The sequence below is a fragment of the Lontra canadensis genome, unplaced genomic scaffold (genome assembly GCF_010015895.1).
Source record: "Lontra canadensis isolate GAN:19392208 unplaced genomic scaffold, GSC_riverotter_1.0 scaffold17, whole genome shotgun sequence".
Classification (NCBI taxonomy): Eukaryota; Metazoa; Chordata; class Mammalia; order Carnivora; family Mustelidae; genus Lontra; species Lontra canadensis.
In genome coordinates this window covers 21,923,713-21,951,432 of record NW_022631011.1, presented here as the reverse complement: position 1 = coordinate 21,951,432, position 27,720 = coordinate 21,923,713, and the positions used below count along the sequence as shown (strand labels likewise).

Genomic DNA, 27,720 nt, shown 5'->3' with positions numbered 1-27,720 from the left:
CAAATGAAAAAAGCTGACAGCTCTACCCTATTTCAAAAAAATGTTGGTTAATCATCTGAGTCTAATACCATACTGAGTCTAAGACCCTTACTATTAATAATTCTGTATTAGTGTTAAGTTTTCTCAGATGCTTGTCTTAAAATTCTTACCCTATTTCTTTAGTAGGAAAAAAGTTTTACCGCTCCTTATTTTTTTTTAGATTTTCAGATTCTAAGTCAAAGACTTCTCCTCAAGAAGAATTGACTACTCGGGTATCTTCTCCTGTATTTGGAGCTACTTCTAATATGAAACGTAGTTTAGGTTTGAATACAAGTTTATCCCCTTCTCTCTTAGAGACTGGGAAAAAAAACCTTCTGAAAACAGCACCCATCAACAACACTTCTACTTCTAAATCAGAGAAAACTAGATCAAAATCTGAAGATAGTGTCCTTTTCACACATCATAATCTTGGGTCTGAAGGGAACAAGATCATTAGCCAGTCATCTTCCAGTACGCAGATGCTTATCAATAAAAATGTGAGTGAATCCAAAAAAGAACAGGACGGTTTTGATCATATTAAAGACGCTGTCACTGATAAAGACAAACTTGTGATACCCCTGAAGTCACTGGGAGGCAGAACATCCAAAAGGAAGAAAATAGAGGAAGAAAGTGAAGATGAAGTAAGCAGCCCCCAAGCCTCTTTTGATAAAGAAAACGCCTTTCCCTTGTTACTGGATAGTCATTCTTCCATGAATGGAGACTATGTGATGGATAAACCTCTAGATCTGTCTGATCGATTTTCGGCTATTCAGCGTCAAGAGAAAAGCCAAGGAAGTGAGATCTCTAAAATCAGATTTAGGCAAGTGACTCTCTATGAGGCCTTGAAGCCCATTCCAAAGGGCTCTTCCTCGAGCCGCAAAACCTTGAGCGGGAGCTGTTTGTTAACCAGAGATGCCCCAGAGGAACCCTGTTTACAGGAGTGCATCCTCCAGTCCTTAGGTAAATCATCTCCAGATAATAAAGCACCATTACAAATCAAGGAAGAAAATCCCATCTTTAAAATCCCTCTACGTCCACGTGAAAGTTTGGAGACCGAGAATCTTTTCAATGATGTGAAGGTTTGTGTGAAATGTTCAAGTATTCTCTTTAAAATGGTTGTTCATGATTTCATCTAGATGCTAATAATTCTTTCTGTTTAAGGGAACTGATTCTCATGAGCCAGTAAAAATAGCCAGGTCAGTCCGTGGAGCATGTGAACTTACATCCGTCCTTCAGTTAAATCCATGTAGAGTTGCTAAAACAAAGTCTGTACAAAACAGTCAAGGTATGTTTTCTATAAATAGTATTTCCAAAAAAGAAAATAGCATTTCTACTCTTTTTTAATGATCTTGAGTGTTATATAATATACGTTATTTGGATATATTGAATTGTTCTAGGAAAATCATTTCTTCCTGCATATTTCTGTGTTTACAGGATGATTCTCCCTGGTTTCCTTTTACATGTGATTTTCCTGCTCTCATGCTTTTTGAAAAAATGAACTGAGGTCTTTAAAACCTACTTTTATAGATGATTTTGTGGACTTACCTATTTTATGTAATTTCTTATTTTCTTTACAGAAGCTTTACAAATTTTAAACTATGTGGAATTTTAAAATACATAAGTAAAATTTTCATCATCTAAACCTTGTTCCTCACCCCACAGGTAGCCTGTCCTTTTTCTTTGCATTTACATGTATATGTGTAAACATATGTGTGTACATACACACACACACACACATACACACACATTTATGTAGGTTTTTAAACTTCTTACTTGAAAACCTTTTTTACTCTTCATAGGTATGTTAATCTTTTTATAATTTTGCTGTGTTTAAAATGAGTCTTTTTGGTTTTCGGCCATGAAATATTTCTGTACTTCCTATGTGGTATTTTTGCTTTTCTTCTTCATTCAAAATTTTTCCTTTATTCAGGTTTATTTTCCCTTTTTCCTGAAGCACATTCTTCGGTTGTTCTTCTAGCAGTAGTTTCAGTCTCTGTATGAAAACACTTTTTTCACTCTCATTTCTGATTTTTATTTTTATTTATTTATTTATTTATTTATTTTACATTTTTGATTTTGGGCTTTTTTTCTCATGGTTGCTCCAGGGCTTATAAATCCCACTTAACCTTCCACAATCTACTTAAAGTTAATATTATGCCACTTTGTGTTTTGTGACTGTGCTTTATGTAATTGTCATTCATATCCACATACATTGAAAACTCCTCCAAACAGTGTTACAATTTTTTTTTAAGATTTTATTTATTTATTTGACAGAGAGATCACAAGCAGGCAGAGAGGCAGGCAGAGAGAGGGGGAAGTAGGCTCCCAACTGAGCAGAGAGCCCGATGTGGGGCTCGATACCAGGACCCTGAGATCATGACCTAAGCCAAAGGCAGAGGCTTTAACGCACTGTACTACCCAGGCGCCCCCAAACAGTGTTACAGTTTTAGCTTTTTAAAACTATTTTTTATATAAAAATCACTCATCACAGTGTACAGGTCGGTTGTTTTGTATACTCGCAGAGTTGTGCAAGCATCACTGTAGTCTAAGTTTAGAACATTGTTATCACCTCAAAAAGAACAGTACCCATTAAGTTAATGTTTAACATATGTGAAGAACTTACACAACTCAATACCAAAAACAAAAATAATTCAATTTAATAATGGTCAGAGGTCCTGAACAGACATTTTTTCAAAGAAGGCATCCTATTGCCAAGACACATGAAAAGATGTTCCACATCACTAATCATCAGGGAAATAGAAATTAAAACCACAATGAGATATCACTTTATACCTGTCAGAATGGCTGAAAGCAAAAACACAAGAAATAACAAATGTTAACAAAGATGTAGAGAAAAAGGAAGGCTCATGCACCATTGGTGAGAATGCAAATTGGCATAGCTACTGTTAAAACAGTATAGAGGTTCCTCAAAAAATTAAAAATAAAATTACCATATGATCCAATAATTCCACTACTGGATATTTACCCAAAGGAAATGAAAATACTAATTCTAAAAGATATATGGACCCCTATGTTTATAGCAGCATTATTTACAATAGCCAAGATACGAAAGCAACCCAAGTGTCCATAGATAAATAAATGGATTTAAAAGAGATGCAGTTATGTATATACAGTGGAATATTACTCAGCCATAAAAAAGAAAAATCTTGCCATTTCGCAACAACATGGGTGGACCTAGAGGGTATAATCCTAAGTGAAGTAAGTTAGAGAAAGACTGATACCATATGATTTCACTTACATGTGGAATTTAAGAAACAAACAGAGGAGGCAAAACCAAAACAGAATCTTAAATATTGAGAATAAACTGATAATTGCCAAAGGGGAGGTTGTGAGGGTGGGAATGAGTGAAATAGATAAAGGGTTAGGCTAAGCGAAATAAGTCAATCAGAGAAAGACAATTATCATATAATCTAACTGATATGAGGAATTTGAGAAACAAGACAGAGGATCATAGGAGAAGGGAGGGAAAAATGAAACAAGATGAAACCAGAGAGGGAGACAAACCATAAGAGACTCTTAATGTCAGGAAACAAACTAAGGGTTGCTGGAGGGGACAGGGGTAGGAGAGATGGGGTGGCTGGGTGATGAACACTGGGGAAGGTATATGCTATGGTGAGCTCTGTGAATTGTGTAAGACTGATGATTCACAGACTTGTACCCCTGAAAAAAATAGTACATTATATGTTAATTAAATAAATAAAAATAAGAAATAGATAAAGGGGGTTAAGAGTACACTTCTTGATTAGCACTGAGAAGTGTATAGAAATGTTGAATCATATTGTATATCTGAAACTAATGTAACACTGTATGTTAATTATACTTGAGTAAAAATATTTTTTTAAGAACAATACCATTAGCAGTCATTCTGCATTCCTCTCCCCACTTCTCCAATCCTAGGCAACCACTGATCTGTCCTCTGTCTCTATTGATTTTCCTATTCTGGTGTTTCCATATAAACGGAATCGTACAATATATGATCTTTTGTGACTTCTTTTACTTTCAATTTTTTCACTATTATAAATCATGCTTGCTATAAACATTGATGTACAATTTTATGTAAATGTATATTTTCGTTTCTCTTGAGTTACAAATAGGAGTAGGATTATTGGACCGTATGCTAACTCTCTAACCTTTTAAGGAACTTTGTGTTTTCCAAAGTGTCAATGTCATTTCACATTCTCCCCCGCAGCACATGAGGTTCCCATTTCTCCACATTCTCATCAACACTTGTTATTATCTGTCTTTTTTATTCTAGCCATCCTACTGGGTATGAAGTGTTATCTCATTGTGGTTTGATTTGCCTTTCCCTGGTGGTTGATGCTATTGAACATCTTACCGTGTGCTTTATTGGCCAGTTCCCTTCTTTGAAGGACTGTCTATTCAGATTCTTTGCTCATTTTCAATTGGAGTATTTGTCTAATTATTGAGTTGTGAGAGTTCTTTATATGTCCTAGATATAACCCTGTTAGCAGCTATATGATCTGCAAATCTTTTTTCCTATTCTGTGGATCCCATAATGTTTTAAAGTAATAAGAATGTTTAAAAATCCATTTTTAATTGTATTTTTTCCTCCTTATTGAAGATGTATCCTTTGAAAATATCCAGTGGAGCATTGATCCAGGAGCAGACCTTTCTCAATATAAAATGGATATTACTGTAATAGATACAAAGGTAAGTTAGAAAGTAAAACCAAGCTCCATGTGGTTATTCTAGTAAGTTGTTAGTCACCCTTCTCCCCTAACTCACTCTGTGACCTTAAGATAATCAAATACCTCTTAAAACCTGATTTATTTATTCAGGAAAAAAAAGAAATAAAAATGCTTATTCTTCTAATTTCATGATATTTTGAAAGGGTAATAATACCTTCTGACTTTAAAGGCCTTTGCTGGGACACCTGGGGGGCTCAGTCAGTTAAGCATCTGACTCTTGATTTCAGTTCAGGTCATGATGTCAGGGTCATGAGATCAAGCCCCATGTTGGGCTCTGCACCGGGCATGGAGCCTACTTAAGATTCTCTCTCTCCCTTTCCCCCACCCCTCCTCTCTCTTTCCCTCTCTAAAAAAAAAAAATTAAAAATTTTTTAAAAAAGGACTTTTCTGGAAAATATTATTATAGTTTTAAAATAATGAAAAATTCTAGTTATATATTTTAATAATTTATATATATAGATAGATATTTCTTAAAGATTTTATTTATTTATTTGAGAGAGAAAGAGCAAGCACAACCAAGGGGTTGGGCAGAGGGACAAGCAGGCTTTTCGCTGAGCAAGGACCCCGACACAGGGCTCGATCCCAGGACTCTGGTATCATAACCTGAGCTGAAGGCACACTTAATTGAATAAGCCCCACGGTCAGTGCCCCTTGATAATTTTATATTATAGCAAAGTGATTCATTATATGATTTGATTAACTTAATGTTACCATCAAGAAAAAAATTTATTTTCCTAGTTGGCTATTTTTTAAATACTGTATTTTTTTAAAAAATTAAAATTCTGGGGCACCTGGGTGGCTCAGTTAAATATCCAACTCTAGATTCTGGCTCTGGTCATGATCTCAGGGTTGTGAGATCGAGGCCCACGTTCAGCGTGGAACCTGCTTAAGATTCTCTGTCTCCCTCTCCCCCTCTCTCCTCCCTACCTCTTAAAAAATAATAATGAAAATTCCTAGTGGAAATAACTCTTTTGGATTATATTTGGGTTCTATATAGTTTGAGAAGTTCTCTTTCAGTTGGGAGGATATTAATGAAGTATTTAACTTGCTACAGTATGAAATTTGTTCTTTGTGTGTACACGGACATTCATTACCATGAGGCCAACTAGAGAAGAAAGGGAGGAGAAGCCCAGGGAATTCAGTGGTGCACAACTCTCCCTTCCTTGGCAGTGGTCCTTCTTTTCATGGGCTTGAGAGAGGATGCTTGTATGTTGAAACTAAAATGTTTTACAGACATAAAACCTTAATTTATATATATTCCTAAGGTAAAAATAAATATAACTTAATGCTACTGAAGGGTATGCTTAAAATATGGTAAAAATGATAAATGTCATGCTATGTATATTTTACCAGAATTTTTAAAAAGTAATATATAAGGCCATGCAGGATAATTGTTAAAATTTTTGAATTTTTCAATATTTAGGATGGCAGTCAGTCAAGATTAGCAGGAGGAGAGACAGTGGACATGGACTGCACATTGGTTAGTGAAACTGTGCTTTTAAAAATGAAGAATCAGGAGCAGAAGGGAGAGAAAAGTCCAAGTAAGATTTGATTTTCTTTAATTTAATAAAAATGTGGAGGGACGTTTATAGTCGTACCATTGCGCTGATGACCAAAAGTGACCACTTCACCATAAACCAGGGTTTTTTTTCGTCTTCTGAGAGATAGGTTTCTCTTAGTAAAGCTCAGTTTCAGTATTTCAAGGGAAAAAAATCTTTAGCCAAAGTCTCTTTTTTCCAGGAAAACTTAAAATTGTTTGCAGGATTCACCAAACCACAGCCTGCTGCCAGTTTTATAAATAAAGGTTTATTGGAACACGGCCTCACATTTGTCTCTCTATGGCCTATGGCTGCTTGCATGGTACCACAGCAGAGCTGAGTAGTAGCAACTGATCTTACTGGGCCCACAGGCCAAAAATACTTCCTGACTCACCCTTTAAGAAAACGTTTGCTGATCCCTGGTATTATTGCTAGATAATTTTCTGTAAAAGGGTATCTTAAGAGTCCTGTTTTAGAAATAGGAATTTGCAAAGCAATTTGTTAAGGTGAAAAGGGGAAATTCTACCTTATAGACTTGTAAGTTAGCAGTAAACCAAGAATAATAGTGTATATGCTGAGTTACTCTGCCATATTCTGCTTCTACAGAAAATGGGTCTGGCCTTTTCTGGTAACAGACTAATTCTTCATCTAAAGCCTTGATTTTCCAAAAGAGGCAGGAACAGTGGAAGGATTTTGGTTGGTACCATGTCAGCAACATCCCTAACTACAGAGGCATATGGCATGAGATCAAGTAGCCCAGGAATAATGTCACTTAACACTCATGTTGAAGAGTTAGGACCTGCCACAGGGGATGCAGTGCCAAAAGCAAGGACATTTTCCAGTGATCAATCTGTTAGAAACTAAGGACACTCTATATGTACATTTCCTATCATGTTCTGAATATTCTGTAATCTATTTGCCCAGGGCTGAAGCCAGTCATGTCCCCACTTCTTTTGAAACACTTTATCTTGGGGCACCTGGGTAGCTTAGTCAATTAAACATCTGACTTTTGATTTCAGCTCCGGTCATGACCTTAGGGTCATGGGATTGAGACCCATACCAGGTTTCCCTCCTCAGCCAGGAGCCTGCTTCCCCTCTCTCTCTCCCTCCCTCTGTCCCTCCACCCACTCATGCACTCACTCTCACACTCTCTCTATTTTTCTCTCTGACTCCCCTTCTCTCAAATAAATAAATCTTTTAAAGAAACGCTTTCTCTCTTGCTGCCCTAACTGCAGTAAGTGAGGAAAAATTGTAGTAGTCTTTGCCTTAATTCTTTGTTCTTTAGGAATGAGTAACCATACAATCAAGTAGTTGGCTACCCATGTTGAAAGGACTGCCTATTAAAAAAAAAAAAAAAAAAAAAAAAAAAACAGTGATTTGTTGTCCTTTTATAGTGAATGATACTTAAGTAACTTTCTTCTTAAGAAGGTAATTTGCTTTTAAGATTGTTTTGTCTGGTACCAGTTCCTGATAATATTTTCCTTATTTCTGTCAAAAAAGAAAGGAAGGAAGGAAGAAAGAAAGAGCGGGCAAAACAAAGCATGACTACTTTGATTCAAGTTTATCTATTTAATTTGAAAAATATGATGGTTTCCCAAATATGTTTGACGCGATTATCATGTGGAAATGAGGTTAAATTGAACTAATGAGTGGAGACAGTTTTGGCTACATAAGATACTGTGAATACTGTTGCTATATAATAAATCACCCTGATAACTTAAAGGATTAAAACAACAGTCATTTTCTTAACCTTCATAGTTTCTGTGGTTCAGGAATTCCAGAAGAGTTTGGCTGGATCGTTCTGTCCCAGGGTCTCTTACGCATTTGTAGGCCAATGGTAGCTAGAGCTGGAACGGCAGAGGGTAGACAAGCATAGTGTAGTATGAGGGTGGCTTGGCATCTCCCTTCACTCAGTTTCAGGGCTTCTCCATACAGACTTTCCACGTGGGCTAGTTTGAGCTTCCTCATCATGTGGAGACTAGGTTCCCAGAGTCAGCGTCCCAAAAAGAGTAAGGCAGAAGTGCATGGTATTTTTATGATCTGGCCTTAGAAGTTGTATAGTGTCACAAAGACCTACCCAAGTTCAAAGCAAGCAAGCAGCCCTTCCCACGCAGTGGAGGAGTGTAAGACCAGCACCTGGGGTAGAAGATATTCTTAAAGCCATGTGTGGAAAAAGTCCATGCATTTTACCCATGAGGTAGATCTTTCTTATACTTAGAATTGGTTAAAAATGAATCATACCAATAAAATTCCCCAAATACTGTTAGTATTTCAGTTTAAAAATGTGTTTTATATTTCTACTGTGTATTAGACTTCCCAGATGATATAGTAGATTAATAAGGATATAGTCTCTGTTTCAAGTATTTCAGTCAGACATCACACCAACAAAAACATAAACTAGTGGGGCACCTGGGTGGCTCAGTTGGTTAAGCCTCAAATCATGATATCAGGATGGTGGGACTGAGCCCCGCATTGGGCTCCATGCTGGGCATGGAGTCTCCATAAGAGTCTCTCTCTTGGGGCACCTGGGTGGTTCAGTGGGTTAAAGCCTCTGCCTTCGGCTCAGGTCATGATCCCAGAGTCCTGGGATCGAGCCCCACATCGGGCTCTCTGCTCCGCAGGGAGCCTGCTTCCTCCTTTCTCTCTCTCTGACTGCCTCTCTGCCTACTTGTGATCTTTGTCTGTCAAATAAATAAATAAAATCTTTAAAAAAAAAAAAAAGAGTCTCTCTCTCTCTCTCTCTCCCTCTCCCTCCTACTTCTCCTTCCCTACTCACACTCTCTCTCTAAACAATTAAAATTTAAATTTTTTTAAATTTTTATTTAAGAATAAAAAACTAATGATTTAACCTTGTGATTTACTAACAGCATATACAGAATATTTGGGGAATACCTAGCACACTGCCTAGCACGTAGAAGTTATATATTATTTACAAACTTGATCCTCAATGTGAAAAAAAATTAGTACTTACAATCATTGAGTAAATATTGAGCTTCAGTTCTATAAAGGGAAGTATTTCGGTAACTGGAAATAATGAGTAAACAGAATAAAAGTACCTACTTCATGGAACTTACCTTCTGATTTAAGGGGAGAAACAATCAAATATGTGGTATGATAGATGATGGCAAGTTCTGGAGAAAGATGAAACAGGGTAAGAGTGCTAGAGCACCATAGACTGGGGGAGGTGGTAGTTATTTTATAGAGAAGAATCCCAGTAGACTTCTGCTCTATTGTGTGCGTTAGCCAACTGGATCTATTTCTGTTTTTTAGTAAACTGCCATTTTTCAAAGTGTGATTATATGTAAGAAAATACTTCTTTTGCTACCACATTAGAAAAATAAGCAGATGAGCAAGATTCTGTAGATTTTAATGTCAGTTATTTATGCACATTTTATTTAAGCTTAGTATTTTTCATCATTCATTATGATGCATTTTCTGTTCCTCGCAGTTTTTTGGTAGAACTCATTTTAGTGTAGTATGAATTATACATGAGCTCATAGGGAGGAAAAGATTTTTATGTACGTAATGATAACAAAAAGTAGCTTTCTCTGCACATGAATAAAGTACCGTTAAAGCCCTACCGTAAAATCTTTGTAAATACAGTAACTATGCTTGGGGGTTTACTGTTGCCTCGTGTACATTCTAGGCAAACGTATTGTGTGGCAGTTACTACAAGTTTCACATTGGTCTGCATAGAAAGCAAAAAGCTTGCTTGTTGCCTTAAGCCAGTGCTCTTTTACATAGATGGAGAAAGAAAAATGAATGATAGCTTGGAAGATATGTTCGATCGGACAACACATGAAGAATATGAATCCTGTTTGGCAGACAGCTTCCCCCAGGTGGCAGAGGAAAAAGAGGGATTGTCAACTACCACAAAGAAACCAAACAGTAAGGCTATTTTCATTTTAATCATGGCTTCTCAGTTACACTTATATCAGTACAGTAAGTCAATGAACTAGTTAACAAAGACTTGATGAGGTGTATATTAATAACTAAAATTTCATATTTCTTATATAAATTTCTTATAGATAGTGAGATAATTTCAGGCCAATTAAAGAATTACAAGAAAATAGCTCAGAGAGAAAAAAAAAATTAGTCCCTTTCATTAAGCTTCCCCTTATATTACTATATGACCATAAAATATTCATCAAAATTAAGAAATTAATCTTGATTGAATACACAGATTTCTTTGTAACTTGTGCATAAAGTTCATATAAAAAGTTTTGGCAAGGTTCTTTGTTTAGTAATTATCATTGCAATAGAGTTGGAAGGAAAGTGTTTTGCAAAACATTCAGACTAATTTTCTGTTTGAATGCTTTACCTTCCCAGACAAAATAATGTAACTCTATGTATCAGTCTTTTTTAAATTCTTTTCAGGGTGCCTCGGTGGCTCAGTCACTTAAGTGTGCATTTGGCTTGGGTCAGGATTCCAGGATCCTGGGACTGAGCCCCACCTGGGCTCTCTGCTCCGCGGGGAGCCAGTTTCTCCCTCTCCCTCTGCCCCCCACTCAGCTCTCTCTCACTCTCTCAAATAAAGAAATAAAATATTTTTTTAATTAAAAAATAAATAATAAAATTACTTTCAATTAGAAGCAGTAGTTTACAGTGCAGGGTGGGAATGAAAAGAAGAATACTCTAAGTGAATCTCTTAACTAAATAATCTGAATTGAAAGTTAAAATTCTTGCTAAATGTCTCATTTCCTTTTTGTGAGTAAAAAAGTAGTCTAGTGCAGAGGTTATATATGAGCATACCTTCTGCTATGGAATAGTCCCATCTTGATTATGTTTTCCTTATACTTCCCATTAGGTTTAATAAAAAAACACAGCCCTTATTAGCTCAAAGTAATTGAGACCCTAACCAAAGGTACAGAACAGCATGGTTGCTTAGTCCGTAGCAAAAACTTGATCCAAAGCCAACTTTTGTGATAAAAGTTTACAATTGTTCAGTTCACTTTTTTTCCCCCAAGAAGAGCCTTTTGCTAATTGTTTTCACTTAAGGGGAGGGGTATTTTTTTACAAGATATAATTATTAATTTCTGTCCCTTTTTTTTAAAGTTACTTCTCACATTGACCATCCCAAAATTTCTTCTCACTTATCTTTTGTGGCAGTCCCGCACTGTTCTTTCGCTCTCTGGAAAGTTCTGCTTCCTAGAGTATCCCAAGACTATTTTCTTCCTCACATATACTTTCCTCTCGTGCTTCTATTAACTACCTCTGCGTCTCTAATTTGTCTTCTCTGATGAATCTCAGTCCTGCATTTCTTATAGGAAATATTATGTAAATGCAAATGCTACTTTTGTGTCTTTTCAACAACTTAAACTTAGAATATCCAAACCAGGTTCCCTTTATTTCTTACCAAATGACCTTTTAGGCTTTTTCATTTTTCCCAGTCACCTAAGCATATAGTTTAGGATTTTATTGTTCATGTATTTCATGTTCTTGACCCTCATTTCACAAAGTTCTACCTAGTCTTTCCTCACAGGAAAGAACAAATTTCAGGGAGGATATCAAAAGCTTGGTTCTAGACATGTTAATACTTACTAGACATTCAAGTGGAAATATTAGTAGATAATTGATATGTGTTGAGTTTAGACAAGACATCCAGAATAAAGAAATAATTTAGGGGGCAGGAGGTCAACAGCAAGTACATGATGGTTCTTAAGGCTGTGAAACTGAGTGAGATCACCCAAATATAGAGAAGAGAAGCATTTCAAGTTCTGACCTCTGGGGTATGGCAACTTTGAAATGTTGGAGAAAGAGGAACGAGCAAAGGAAATTGAAAAGGAGCTGGAGCCAGTGAAGTAGGAGGGAAACCAGAGTATGTGCTATTATGGACACCAAGCGAAGATGTTTCTATATATTCATTACTCCTAGCTTTGTCCTCTCTCTTCTGAACCCTGAACTCAAATCCGGCTACCTATTGGACATCTTATGAGCACCTTGAACTTAATACGTTCAAATCAGAAATCTTTATGTTCTTACCCAAATTTGGTCTTTCCCTGCCTTTCCTGATCTCATTAAACCTCAGTAACTATTCTCCCAGTTACTAAAGATAGAAATTTGAGAGTCATATTTGACTTCTTTTTTACCTTCATGCCCAGTCTGATACCCTGGCAGTACCATCTCCAAACTATGTTTCATATCACTTCTCTCCATCTCTATAGCCACTGCCCTAGTCTAAACCACTCTTCTCTCCACCATTCTACTGCAGGCCTCCTGACTGGTCTTTTATAACAGTTGTTCCTCCACTCCAGTACATTCTCTGCAGAGACTCAAAACTCACTTATTTTAAATGTAAACTAGATTGTATTATCTTCTTATTTAAAAACCCTCAATGAGAAGGTATTTGAATGGCCAGTAAGCACATGTAAATATGCTCAACATTATTGGACAAGAGGGACTGAGATAACCACCTCACACCCACTGAAATGGTTAAAAAGATTGGTGCTATCTAACATTAGCAAAAGTGAAGAGCAGCTGGAACTCTCACACTTTGCTGTTAGGGATATAAAATTGTACTGTGGAAAGGAGTTCAGCAAGGTTTTTAACAGTTTTATTGAGATTTGTCAGGTTTTTTTAAAGTTATGTATACACCTAGCGTAGTACCCAGCAATTCCACTCCTAGGTATATAAAGAAAAGAAACGATAACATGTTCACAGAGCATTGTGTTCAAGAATGTTCATAGCATAACTATTTGTAGTAGCTTAACACTAAAAACAACCCAAATGTCCATCGACAGGTGATTAAATATGAATTGTGGTAAACTCATATAGTGGAATACCACTTGTCAACCAAAAGGAGGGTACTCGACTCAGCAATGAATCTCTAAAAGTCTGTTAGCTAGAAAGATCCAAAAGATGAAAATACATATTATATAATTCCATTAATACAAAGTTCTAAAACGGGCATAACTAAGCTGTGGTGGCAGAAATCATCCCTCCATAGAGAGAGGAGAGAGACATCAGAGAACAGTCATCTGTTTGAGAAGCAGAGGAATAGGAGTAAACTTCTAGGGGCAATGGAAGTTCTCTCTCTTGATTCGGATGGTAGCTGCACAGCAGTAAACATTTGTCAAAATTAATCAGAGTATCTTAAAATCAGTGTGTTTCTTATATAAATTATCCCTCAGTAAAGTAGTCTTTTCAGAAGTCTTCAGTGGTTTGCTTTTGTATTCAAACTCCTTTCAGCTTCCAGGGCCCATCATGATCTGGTGCTTGCCCACATCTCCGATCTCATCTTTCCTAACACCTTTCTTCACTCAATCTCAACCACACTGGCCTTCTCTTAGTTCTTATAACATACCAAACTTTTTCCCATTTCAGGACCTTCACCTAGAACATTCTCTACTCCTGCTTCTTGTGGCTGACTTCTTTTTATTCATCAGTTACCACCTTTCATATCCTTCCTTAGAAAAGCCTTAGCTGTCGACTTACTTAATGTCTGTTTCCCCCACTGTGGTATAGACTCCATGAGGATAGGAGGTTTCTCTTCTTGAACATTGCATGTCCAGAACTTAGTACCATGCATGATTAATTTTTTTTTAAGATTTTATTTACTTATTTGACCAAGAAAGAGAGATCACAGGTAGGCAGGGAGACAGGCAGAGGGAGAGGGGGAAGCCTGCTAAGCAGAGAGCCCAGTGCGGGGTTCGATCCCAGGACCCTGGAATCATGACCTAAGCTGAAGGCAGAGGCTTAACCCACTAAGCCACCCAGACGCCCCATGCATGATTAATTTTGATTATTTGAATACACAATAGCAGTTGCCTGTTTGGGTCTAGACAACTCAGGATTTGGGTCCATAAGCTTTTGTTCTTACTTTGTCACCAAGTTTCTGGTGAAATTCTTTAACCTCTATTTCCTAGTTAATCTACTTCAGAGACATTATAAACATCAGCAGGACTGGGATGCCTGACTGGCTGAGTCCGTGGAGCATGTGACTCTTGATCTCAGGGTCGTGAGTTTGAGCCCTATGCTGGGCATAGAGCTTACTTTAAAAAAAATCAGCAGAAAAAAAAAAAAATCAGCAGGACTAGTAAGTGAAACATATTAAAAGCTGCTTATTGTTGTTTGGTGCCAAATGATAATGGGCATCAGAATAATTCTTTTGAATTCTAAAATAATTTTATATACAATCTACACATATGTACATATGCTTTGTATATATAGTTTTTAAATCTAAAATAGTTTTATAGGTAAGATTTTTATCTCTAGTATTTCTGAGGTAAACAAGATCATCAGCACCCATCTCATTGTGCAGATGAAAAAGAAAGAGAAAATTAGTTACAGAAAACTTAAACAAGTTGCCCTGGAGCCTAGAGTATGAAATCTGAAAAGAATGGAAGTTCTGATATAGGTCGTTCTTGTTCCAAAAAAGCCGTTTCTCGGTTCTGCATTCAGTTCATGGTATGTGTGTTTTGTTTACAGTTCCTGGTGATAAACAAGATAAAGTCAAACAGAAAGCATTTGTGGAGCCATATTTTAAAGATGAGGGAAGGTAAGTTGGTCTTGATTAATACCAGCAGTGTGATTGGAAGTACAACAGAACTATCTTTGTCAGAGTACCTCTGAACTGTTAAATTGCTACTTTGGTTAAAATCAAGTTTGTGTCATTACCTTATGATTTAACGACAGAGGGACTCAAGCATAAAAATGACAGATATTACACATAAGGAAATTTATATCACCACTACTCTTTTTTTGACAGTAGTAATAGTTATTTTCTCTCTTTCTTATAACAAATGTTTTTATTCTTGTTCTGTTTTAGTAGGGACTTTATATGAACTTTAGGAATTTGTTATTATATATTGTAACCATTATATAGTATCAGACTTTAGGTGGCAAGCCTTTGGTTATGCTTGAGAATTGTTGCATGAGGATTTTTTAAACCTTAAAAGAAAAACTGCGCATCTTATATTCTGAATGATAATGCTGCTTTGTGCCTTTTATTCAAAGATGGCAATTCCTTTTTTTTTTTTTTTTTTAAGATTTTATTTATTTGAGACAAAGAGCATAAGCAGGAGGAGGGGCAGAGGTAGAGGGAGAAGCAGCCTCCCTATTGAGTGGGAGAATTCAACATGGGGCTCTATCCCAGGACCCTGAGATCATGACCTATGCTAAAGTCATATGCTTAACTGACTGAGCCTCCAGCTTCCCCATAGATGGCAAATTCTATAACTTTTAATCATGTACTAATCATTCTACAAGTGAATTTAGGCATAATAATTCAATTCAAAAAAATTTTTATGTCTTTTTTTCAAGTTATGATGCTAGCAAATTGAGTCACTTAAGAAGCAAAGTTTATTTTCTACTTATTTCTGTTGAGAATTTTAGAGATCTGACAGGCCAAGACAAATTTTTATTGATGCCTGTAAGACTCTAATAGGTAAGAGCTGTTGTTTTGTTGCTAAATGCTCAATTCCTTTATTTACCAGTTCTCCAAAGAAATAGTACCCTAGCATCCCAAATGTGACTAGGGAGTTTTTATTTGTGGGGTCATTATGAACTAATGGATTTAAATGTTACATGTGTTTTAGTCTAACTACTAGGGTTGCTCATTGCCACAGTTAGTCATTGTTTCTAGAACTTTTAGGTGGACAGTTAGGATTAAGGTTTTTGTTTCGTTTTTTACGATAACTACACTTTTTCACATTGATAGCACCAGTTCAAGTTCAGAACTTTTTATGTAATAACCTCTTCTGTCTCACATCTTACCTACTTCCCCCTAATGAGAATCCCACTTCTCAGTGCTACAACATAATTTCGCACTTATTTTTTAATATATAGAGCAGTCTCAGAATAATATAAACTATCACCAATAATATGACTTAAGAAAATGGTTTAAGATGTCTTTTTGGGTTTTTTGTTCTTAAGATATATTCTGTTGGAACAACCATGTTATCTGCATCTTTTCATAAAATAAAAATTCTAAATTGAAAAGAAAAGGTATATTCTGAATGTACAGTCCAGGCACTGTGTTTTAAAGCCGTTTGGAATAATTACTTTTTGTGTAGATGTGTCACTGTGACTCAGTCCCTGGGTTTGTTTTATTTTGCCTTTGAATTTTGTGGTTTCTTTTCTCTTTCATTCTTTTCTTAAATTATGTAAAATATATACATGGTATCAGAAGCTACAAAACAGGGTATATTCCGATATAGCTGGTTTCTATCATTGCCCCCTCTACCATATTAGCTCCCTACCCCTACAAATGGTAACTGTTTATTTAAAAATAGGGTTGTCAATCCATTTTAAAAAATAAAAGCCAATATCTATACAGAAATATATAGTCATTCTCTCTTCTCTTAAACAAATGGTAGAACACTATGTATACTTTTTGTGTTTTGCTTTTGCTTTTTTCATTTAAGTATATATCCTAGAAAATCACTCATAATAGCGTATAGTGGTATTCCGCATTTCTCTTTTTAGTTGCATAGTACTTTATTGTTTGTACCATAGTCTATTCCTTAGTAATGGGTATTTGGAGTATTTACAGTTATGCTAACACTGAACGCTGCAGTGAATAATGTTGTACATTTTCTTTTTATATTGTTGTGTATCTTTGCGATAGAGTCCTTAAAGTAAGACTGCAGAGTAAGAACTGTCATTTCAAGCATTTGGTATTGAAAGTCCACTAACTTCTTAAAAATATGAGTAATTTTATATTATTCTGAAACCACTAGATAGCTGGAGACATAGGAGGTGGGTATAAGGCATGAGGATAGCAAAAATCTTAAAATTAGCACTGTTCCTTTCCCCAAAAACAATACTAGCAAACCCTGGTTTTTGTTTTGTATGAGGGACAAGAAGCTTAGTAATCTCTTAGGTGATGCTTTAAGGTCTAGTACAGATGCCAGTCGTAGGAGAGTCCCTGCAGCATTAGAAAAACAGTAGCAGAATAAACAATACTCAGAGGAGAGGGTACAGCCAAAATGTACCCTATATAAGCTTTTAAGAGTCCATTTGAAAGAAAGCAATTTTTATCTGTCCTTTTAACTTACAGATTCCTCTAAAGTTGAGAGTTCTTGGGCTTAAGCCCCCACAGGACCTATAACCTCGTATACTTTGACATAGAGCAATTAAAGCTTCCCTTTGAGAGAAAGTGCTTGCCAACTACAGGGGCATGGGATCAGAATGCTTCAGAGAAGTAGATACCGTCCCAACAAGTCGTTTTACAAATCGGTTTTTGTGAGTCGGGCTCTTGAAGCTCTCTGGGGATGTTTCTAATATAAACAGATTATGTATACCATCACAAGTCTTCATTTACCTATTTTGTAAGTTTGGTCTTTTCTATATTGAGCTTTAAAACTTAAAGCAGGATACAGTATATTAAAAACATCTGTACTTCTGCTTGCTTTTTCTTCCCAAAGCCCTCTATACTTCATTAACCCATACCTCAGTGGCTTTGACCCTCCTAGGTTCCCAGTAGTTCTCAGTAGGATCTGATCTATTTAAGGACAAACACAAATAATTATTCCTAACATTTTGAAGAATCCAGGGGGTGTGGAGGCAGAAAAAGAAATTTTTAGAGTATACCTGGGTGGCTCAGTGGGTTAAGCCTCTGCCTTCAGCTCAGGTCATGATCTCAGGGTCCTGGGATCGAGGCCCGCATCTGGCTCTCTGCTCATCAGGGAGCCTGCTTCCCCCTCTCTCTCTGCCTGCCTCTCTGCCTGCTTGTGACCTCTCTCTCTCTCTCTGTCAAATAAATAAATAAAATCTTTAAAAAAAAAATTTTTTTAGAGAAAATGACACATAATGTACACAGAGAAAAATCTCTTTTTTGGGGGTGGGGGAGTGGGTTAGCCCAGAAATACAAGTTCTTAAAGAAAACTGAGTTAATAGATAGTTACTCTCTTTCTTGGTTATGTTATAGAACACCAATTCCCAGCTTTAATAGTATAGTATTTCTTTCTAAATTAGGTTATTTTAGGGGCAGCTGGGTGACTCTTCAGTTAAGCATCTGACTCTTGGGGCACCTGGGTGGCTCAGTTGTTAAGCAGCTGCCTTCTGCTCAGGTCATGGTCCCAGGACCGCGCGGGGATCGAGCCCCGCATCAGGCTCCCTGCTCAGTGGGTAGCCTGCATTTCCTTCTCCCTTTCCACCAGCTTGTGTTCCCTCTCTCAGTGTGTCTCTCTGTCAAATAAATAAAATAAAATCTTTTTTTAATTAATTAATTATTTTAAAAAAGCATCTGACTCTTGGCTTCACCTGAGGTCATGATCTCAGAGTTGTGAGATCGAGCCCCATCAGGCTCCATGCTCAGCTCAGAGCCTGCTTGGGATTTTCTTTCTGCCTCTCCCCCCAAGCCTCTCTCTCTCTCTCTCTCTCTCTCTAAGTAAATACATAAAATATTTAAATAATAATAAATTAGGTTATCTTACATATTATATTCAGCCAATCAGAGGCAAAAATAGAAAGTAATAGTTATCTTTTCCAGTTAGAGAACAATATACATAAAAATACCTGACGTACAGTAAGCACCTAAAAAGGATTTAATGAAGAATGCATGAAAAAATATGTTTTTCTAACATACTTAGTAAACATTTCAAATTAAATGAATGAATGTTTGGGGATTATTTCTCCTCTGGGCCCTCACCTTCGTTAATTAAAAATCTAAGCCAAAGGTCTTTGTAGTAACAAATGGATTAATTTTTAAATTTAATTCATTTTTCTTCCAGAGAGACTGGCTTACAAAATTTTCCTCATATTGAGGTAGTTCGGAAAAAAGAAGAGAGAAGAAAATTGCTTGGACACACATGTAAGGAATGTGAAATTGTAAGTACGAATGTGAATCCTGTCTGGTGGGTTTTTTAAAATACGGCTTTATAGATTAGAAATGCATGATTTAAAAATCATAGAGCTATATTTTTATGTAGAAACCTCATTTGACCCAGGAATAGCAGGATGGGTAAGTAAAGAGCACACTGGCTGTGACTTGGAAGATCTAAATACTTGGAAATGAAAGCCCTCAATCTGTCAGATTTTCATTAAGTGAATCTGGAACCTAAGCCCTCGTTCTTTTTACCAACTTAAAAACATTTGTGCCATTTTTCTTTTCTGTGTTTATTTGTATTTGTTTAATTTCTTTCCCCTAGTGTTATATTACAGCAGAGGCCCTTCCTTATTCATATACTATTTGGGGAAAATTCCAGTATTTTAGTAGGAAACTTTAACATTTATTTCTTATCCCAGCACTTTCAGGAAATGAGATATATTCATAATTTTTTTTTCTAAATAACTGGTATAACTATAATCTCTTAACTTTCTCCCCACTCTTTCCTAAACACAATGCAATGAGCAAGCTCTATGTCATCCTTAGAACACAATTATATTTTCCTTTTATACATTGGCTATCTTTGACTATTGAAGTAGAAGTAGTACTAACCAACCAATCACTAAATATCTCAGGCAGGCTCTGTGTTTTCTTGAAACATATTTTTTTATTTCTTCCCTTGCTGTCCGTTGGCTTTTAGGTGCTTGCCTCTAGTGATTTAGTTCCCTTTAAATTTTCCTTTTAACAGCTGTGGGCTAGAAAATTTGATAACCAGCAGATCAAAGTTATTTATGGATAGCTTGTAGTGCAGGTAAGTAAGCATTTGGTGAGAAATAGGCTCTTAACTAAGAGTGGGAGTATAGATATCGCAATTTTGGAAAGCAGTTTGACAGTACAAGCAAAATCTGTATCATGAGTTTTTGTAACACAAATTTGAACATGTCATGATTTCTTAACTAAAGACCATGGTCAAGCCTCCAGTTTTGAGTTAAAACTGTAATTCTTTACAATCTGGAACTAACACTACCAGTTAGAAAAAATTTCTTGTACTAGAAACACAGATTCCTTCCTTCTCTCAGAAATCATTTCCTATATTATTCAGGCTCGAAAAACCGTTGTCTCAGGGCGCCTGGGTGGCTCAGTCAATTAAGTGTCTGCCTTTCAAGCTCAGGTTATGATCCCAGGGTCCTGGCATCAAGCCTGAATCGAGCTCCCTGCTCAGTGGGGAATCTGCTTCTCCCTCTCACACTCCCTCTGTGCTTCCCCTCCCCTCAAATAAATAGAATCTTCAAAACTAAATAAATAAAAACCATTGTCTCATACATTTTATTCCAATATTTTTGTTGTTTAAGATAGGGGATAAATCTGTTCCCTGTTAGCTCTGTCATGACCAGGAGTGAAAGTGCTATTCCTGTGTATTTAAACACTATCTGTATGCTTACAGTTCTTTTTTTTTTTTAAGATTTTATTTATTTATTTGACAGAGAGAAAGATCACAAGTAGGAAGAGAGGCAGGTAGAGAGAGAAGGGGAAGCAGGCTCTCTGGAGCCTGATGCGGGGCTCGATCCCAGGACCCTGGGATCATGACCTGAGCCGAAGGCAGAGGCTTAACCCACTGAGCCACCCAGGCGCCCCTGTATGCTTACAGTTCTTAAATGTACAATACATTCTACCTGTGGAATATGTCATACATATGTGGAAGTGTAATAATCCTCTCACATTTCACCATATCCAAAAGGAAACAGTTGCTACCGCTGATTCTCAAACATCACCTGAGTCTTCTCTATCCCCATTCTTCTGCCTATTTAAACCAAAGTTCTTATAGTTATCTTCTCTTCTTTCATATCTCAGTAATGGATCTATCAGCATATCCCACCAGTTCTATCTTCAAAGTTATCTCATTTCCATGCACTTGATATGACCACCACTATCCCCCTGGACCAAGGCTCCATTTCATCTTGCCTGGACTATTGAAATAATTGGCTTCTAAGTGCTTTCCTTCTGTTGCTTTATTTTAATCAACTGTTTTTGGAAAGCCGTGTTAGATCACAGCAAAACTGAGCAGAAAGTACAGAGAATTCCCATATACCTCTGTCCTCGTTTTTCTTTTCTTTTTTATACTTGTCTCCTCACAGTGTATGTTCTTTCTTTTTTTTTTTTTTTAATGTTCTTTCTTTTTAAAGAAAGATATTTCTGAGATGTTAATGGTTTTTATTGCCCCCAGTGGGGAAATTGGGATTAAAGGTCCTTCTGTTGGCACTAAGTGCTTCAGTTCCTGGTCTCCCTGCCAGAGGATTGGGAATCCGGGATCCTGGGTATCAAGGGGCAGGACAGGGCCTGAGAGCAGCAGCACCAAGTGGCTTGGCTAGGATGGACACCTACTTGATTTCTGTCTTCACTGTGTGCTTTTTTAACACAATGATCTTTTGTTGTCTAATGATCTTTTTAGAATAAAAATTAAATTATGTCATTTCTATGCCTGAAACCCTTACGTGCCTTCCCATTGCGCTCAGAAATAGAACCCAAAGCCCTTATCCAGGACGACACCCCACTTCTTTCTGATTTTATCTTCTGCCACTCTCCCGGTTGCTCACTGTGTTACAGCTACACCAGCCCACTGTTGCTCTTGTATGTGTTGTAATTTGGTGGCAGTGTTTCTCTAAATTGATAATCATGATTCTCTAATTAGGGTCATCCCATCCCATGTCCAGGCTAAGGTAACCAAGACTTGTACTCACAGCAATGAGAAAGATGAAAAAGATAACCCCCAAAAAAGTTGTTTCAGAGGTATTCGAAACACCTTTCCTTCAAACTTAAGTTTTAGCCCTTAGTCCGCCACTTTCAATAGAAGATATTGTCAATAAATCATCAATTTGATTTTCAGTTTCTCAAGTATGAGGTGGAATTAGCTGGATTGTGTGATCCTGTCATGTGTTCTATTAAGCTTTATACTGCTGCTTTGTTTTCTTAGGGCTAGAGCTTGAAGGACTTGTACATTTTTTGCATACAAATTTTAACCTTGTTTTTATGAAGTTCAAGTTCTTTGGGTTGCAATTGCAAAAAATCATATGTCTTTGATCCTAATTGGAAAAAAATAATAGTTTAAAGGGGGAAATCATGAAGGCTTCAACATTCAAAGCTAAACTTTCATTTGTAAAAACTTGGATAAGAAAATTACTTCAAAACACGCATGTTATATCCAAATAACAACTGAAAAAAGTGCTGTTCAAAGTACAGTTTTATTACTGGCCTGATAGTTGAGTTTGCACAAGTATATAAATCAGCTCATTACTCAGCATGCTGTAAAGCTAAGTTGGCATTTGGGGGGGGGGTTGTTTTTTGGGTTGTTTTTTTTTTTAATTGTAAGACCTTATTGATGAAAAAAGCAGCATATTGGTTTACATTGTGATACAAGCTCCAAGCTCCTTTTCTCATTTGTGGAGCAAACATTTCACAGACCAGCACTAGTTACTGTTAGTATTAATTACTAATATTATCTTCAGTGAGTGTTGTTTTCCTTAACGTGCTGAATACTTTAACTGCTTTCTTTAGTAGCTTCTAGTTTATAATCAATAAGCCTAACAGTCCCTTTATTATTTCTAAGTGAAAAACTTAGCAGTTTTTATTATTAGTATTATGCAGATATTCCAGCAGAAGAAAGAGAAAAGAAATTGGCTTCCTGTTCAAGACATCGGTTCCGCTACATTCCACCCAACACACCAGAGAATTTCTGGGAAGTTGGTTTTCCTTCCACTCAGACGTGTATGGAAAGAGGTGAAAGTACAGATTATAACATTTTGTAATTACTTTTTTTAAAATACTGTATATACCCAAGTCTAACCATTAGACTTTTCCCCCATGGTTCCTCTTACCTTCTGCTCAAGGGCTAGTTCTTTGACATAAAAACAAATTCCTAAAGATAAAAGGCTCATCTTTAACTCTGAGTCATGCCATTGAAATGAGATTGTGTATAATCACTTTAATATGATTGTGCATTCAATATCCTTGTTTATCATTCAAATTTCAGAAAGTTAATTTCTCTTATAATCAAAATGACTTTCAGTAAAATAATAACATTACAAAAGTTGCTAGCACAGTTATATTGTTAAAAAGAGCATCTTCTTAAAGCAACTAGTCTGAATTTTAGCTTTTAAAACCTCACTTACGAATGCTGGGTATTTATAAACCACATCTGAGTAAAAAGAACCTTTGTTTAGAGGACTATTGCAAGTAGCTCGTTCAAATATGGCACTGACATTTAATAGGATTTGAGAATGTATACAGCTTTGAAGCTGAGGATATCAAGTAGTAAGATGGTTTTTCCAAAAGGTGCAAAGTCTCTTGTGACTATTCCCATATTTTCACTTTCCCCATTAACAAGCCGAATTACATTCCCTTTGACATAATGATGCTGCCTGGTCATCAAATAGAATTAAACAATCTTGATAGAGCCCGTGCTTTTACACCTACCGTGACCTTAAGGGGATATGACAGAATGCAGACCACGTGATTCAAGATGCCTTAGGAGAATCAGGTGGTTGAAGAGTATAGGGGCACATACATAAAGAAGTAGCTGCCACAGAAAGCCTTTGATAAGCACCTGGAATTCTAATAGTGAAGAGTTCTTGTTTAGCGGTTTGTCTCCATTTGCAACCTGTAGGAGACAGACTAGGAAAGTACTCATGAGCTCTGGTTCCGGAGGTTAGACCGATCTTGGGCAAAGTCCCAGCTCTTCCACATCCATAGCTTTGTGAACTTGAGCGAGTTCTTTGACCTCTTGGGCCTCCGTCACCTCATCTGTGAAGGAGATATAGTGGAAGCTTCTTCAAAGGAATGTGAGCATTAGCTGAGATAATGTATACAACACATTTGATAAATGTTTGCTGCTATTATTGTTAGTATAAACGAGGAAACTGATGCTAAGTAGTGAAATCATTAACATTGCACAGCTAATAATCAGAGGATCATGTAAACTAGAGTGCATTAAATAAGACAGATGTTACCTGGTATATACTGAAAGAAATACATGTTGCAAATACAATCTTCTAAATTTGTCATTTGTTTTTAAGGTTACATTAAGGAAGATCATGATCCTTGTCCTCGTCCCAAAAGACGGCAGCCTTACAATGCAATGTTTTCTCCAAAAAGCAAAGAGCAGAAGACATAGATGTTGAAGCAAAAGCACAATAGGAGGCAGTTTGTTTCTTTTTAGTTATTTATAGTTAAAGTTGGTATTAAACATTGATTTTTTTTGATCTTCTGTAAACTGACTTATAAATCATTTTTCTATTGAAAGTGTTTTTAAATGGCATTTACCCACCACACAACTATTTAAAATGTGGATACGCTTATGTTGTATTGTCTTGTTTTTGCGCCTTTAAAACAATAAGGTGCTTTCATTTTGCACTCTAACTTAAGAGTTGTTTATTTACTTTATTTGGTAATACCTAATTACAATTTTGAAAATATGATAGTTGTAGTCTGTGATTTGTTGCCTTTCCTATCTTTTCTTTTTACTCAGCCTCCCCTTGGTATTTACAGTCAGCAGTGGCTTTGTGTTTTTCATTCTCTTGAATAGTTGTGCTTCTATGGGTCATTCCAGTGTCAGATATTTATATCTTAAAAAAAAAAAGGCTAAATTTTAATAGTCCTTTAAACTTTCGAGCTTCTTTCTTCTGTTTACTTGAAATGTGTTACTATTCTGCAGTGCATTGCTTTGGAGGCTCAATCACAACCACATATAACTATGTTACAAATTAACGTAGTTCTCTGATCTGATCATAATCCAGGTCTTCACATGGCTCTTTTCATTATACTTTGCTGGTGCAGTTTTCAAGCTCAATTTGTGAAGTTCTTCTCTGCTCATGTGTTCAAGTTCAGTAGTATTGTTTCTCTGGAATGACTGACATTATTTACTTCCAATTTGGCAACAAAATAGATTTCTCTATTCAGCAAATTTCTGTTCCTCTAGGACCTAGTGTCTTGAGTCATCAAGATGACAGACCACACTGTGTCACCATTTCCGGTGGCATTTTGTTTATGGTGCCTTTTTTGAGTATTTCTTTAATCCATATCTTGACAGTACTGCTTAAGCAGGAGAACATGAAACACTGAATGGAATGCCTCACTGAAATCTGTTTACATAAAGCCCTTCTCAGAGTCCTAAAAATCTCTGCTTAGTCTCATCTTCATTGATCAAGGTTCTCATATGAATAAATGACATCAGTTTGTGTTCTCAGAGAGGGTCGCAAAAGAAATCACATATAATGAATATCTACTATAAGTCAGACCCCTTATGAGCATGCATGGCTGGGCTCTGAATGTGTTCTGAATTTTTTTACAACCCTATCATAGCATCTATTCAGCACTTTTCTTCACTTCCCAAATTGTTTATCCTATGTTTGATTTTTGTTCCCTGTTGGCAGTCAGCCAACCTCTCCAAAATAATAGCAACCATTCAGTGGTAACTTGCTATATGCCAGGAACTGTGTTATACTCTTCACATAGATTTTTCTCTTTTAATCCTTGAATAATCTTGTGAATTCATTTGTCAGCTTAACATTTAAGCTGCAAAAAAATGGACCCAAAAAACAGATTAAACAACAAATGACTGGTTTTTTCTCACATTAAAAAGTCTAGAGGTCAGCAGTTCAAGGCTCGTCAGTGCAACCCCATGACGCCCTCATAGACCCAGATTCCTCCAACTTTCTGCTCTTTCATACTTTGCATATGGCCTTCATCCTTGTCGATATCAAGCAGTTATGCCACCTCCGTCATCATGTCCATGTTCTAGACAGAAGGAAGGGAAAAGAAAAATATATGTCATTTGCTTCTGTCCCTTTTAAAGTTTTCCACTTTAAATAAACTTGGGGATGGGGATGGGGAGCTTGGCGCCAGGCTGGCTCAATCAGAAGAGCATGCAACTCTTGATCTCAGGGTAGTGAGTTCAAGCCCCACATTGGGTGTAGAAAATTATCACTTAAATAAATAAACTTGAAAAGTTTTCCAGAAAGGGACAGCTGGGTGGCTCGGTCGGTTAAGCATCTGCCTTCACCTCAGGGCATAATCCCAGTGTTCTGGGATCAAGTCCTGCTTTGGGCTCCTTGCTCAGTGAGGAGTCTGCTTCTCTCTCTGCCTGCTGTTCTCCCTGTTTGTGCTACCTCTGTCAAATAAATAAAATCCTTAAAAAAAAGAGAAGGTTTTCCAGAAGGCCAACCCAATAACTTTCCCTGTTTCTCAAGGGCCAGAATTAATCTCTTGGCTACCTCGGATAACTATGAGTTGAAATTAGAGCCCAGGATTGCCTAGTTACAGAACCAGAGCTTATATCCACTGTAGTATGGTGGCCAGAAATCTGAGAGACACCTGGATTTGAATAGGGCACCACGGGATGTGCAGTTAGAGCGCTATAGCTCCAATGGGTTTTCCTTTTAGGAAGCCTAAGAGGTGCCTTGTTGGCCGAGTGAGTTGAGTGACCTTCTTGGTTTCTGCTCATGTCGTGATCTCAGGTTCCTGGGATCGAGCTCTGTGTGAGTGTGGAGCCTGCTTGAAAGACTCTCTTTCTCCGACCCTCCCCGCTACATTTGCCCCCACACTTTCTCAAAGAAAAATATATCTCTCTCTTTAAAAAAACATATATAGAAAAGAGTAACAGGCACCCTGAACAGACAGGAAGCAAGAGATTGTCCTCCTGGTAGCTTGACAGTAATCCAACCATTCGTAACTAGCATTTTTCATTTTCTCTAAAGGTCAACCTGTGAGGTTAGGTAAACTGAGGTCCCTCTTCCTTTTTTTTTTTTCCCCTCCCCTTTTATCTGTTATTGACCAGCTCTACCTTTTTTTTTTAAGATTATTTGTTAACGTGCAGAACAAATAGAACACGAGTGGGGTGGGAAGAGGGAGAAGCAGGCTCCCTCTGAGCTCGATTTCAAGACCCTGCGATCATGACCTGAGCCAAAAGCAGACACTTAACTGACTGAACCACCCAGGTTCCCCTTGTTACTTCATTTAAAGGTAGAACTGGTCAAGGGCACCTGAATGGCTCAGTTGTCTAAATATCCAGATCCTAATATTAGGGTTCTGGGATCTAGCCCTGCATTGGGCTCCCTGCTCAGCAAGGAGCCTGTTTTTCCCTCTGCCTGCCACTCCCCCTGGTTGTGCTTTCTAGTGCTCACTCTCTTTCTCAAACAAGTAAAATATTAAAATAAATAAATAAAATAAATGAAGTTAAAAAAAACACTTTCTTAAGAACACGAGTTAGAAGGATGCATTTAAATGCAAAACTATTTCATGACACATATTACATTCTCAGACTTAAAAAGATAATGTAGGGGCACCTGGCTGGCTTGGTCACTGGACCATACAACTCTTGATCTTAGGGTGGTGAATTTGAGCCCTATGTAGGGTATCGAGGTTACTTAAAAATAATTTTTAAAATCTTTTTTTTTTAAATGTGCATAAAAGAGCTTTATTTATAAAGCATTAGACATATTAGATATTTAATATAAATATGTCAATCCTATTTATATGCAGTTTATATAATTTCAGGTTGCCTATAAGCTTTTTTTGTTTTTAAGATTTATGTATTTATTTGAGAGAGGGGAGGGGGAGGGTCAAGGCTGGTATGAGAATCTCAAGCAGACTCTCTGAGATCATGACCTGAGCC

At 36.9% G+C, this 27,720-nt stretch overlaps 1 protein-coding gene across 2 annotated transcripts in view; it reads left to right on the top strand.

Annotated features, from left to right (window-relative positions):
• The window catches only part of RBBP8 (RB binding protein 8, endonuclease), an 88,526-nt gene extending 63,998 nt beyond the window's left edge, over nt 1–24,528 (top strand). For both annotated transcript variants that reach the window (XM_032859774.1, XM_032859773.1), the window contains exons 11-19: nt 200–1,097; nt 1,180–1,303; nt 4,622–4,710; nt 6,172–6,289; nt 10,031–10,174; nt 14,714–14,783; nt 18,961–19,057; nt 22,688–22,829; nt 24,125–24,528. In XM_032859774.1, coding sequence (XP_032715665.1) covers nt 200–1,097; nt 1,180–1,303; nt 4,622–4,710; nt 6,172–6,289; nt 10,031–10,174; nt 14,714–14,783; nt 18,961–19,057; nt 22,688–22,829; nt 24,125–24,222 — 1,780 coding nt within the window. In that variant the 3' untranslated portion in view covers nt 24,223–24,528. The remainder of the gene's footprint in view (nt 1–199; nt 1,098–1,179; nt 1,304–4,621; nt 4,711–6,171; nt 6,290–10,030; nt 10,175–14,713; nt 14,784–18,960; nt 19,058–22,687; nt 22,830–24,124) is intronic.
• Nucleotides 24,529–27,720: the final 3,192 nt, after the last annotated feature.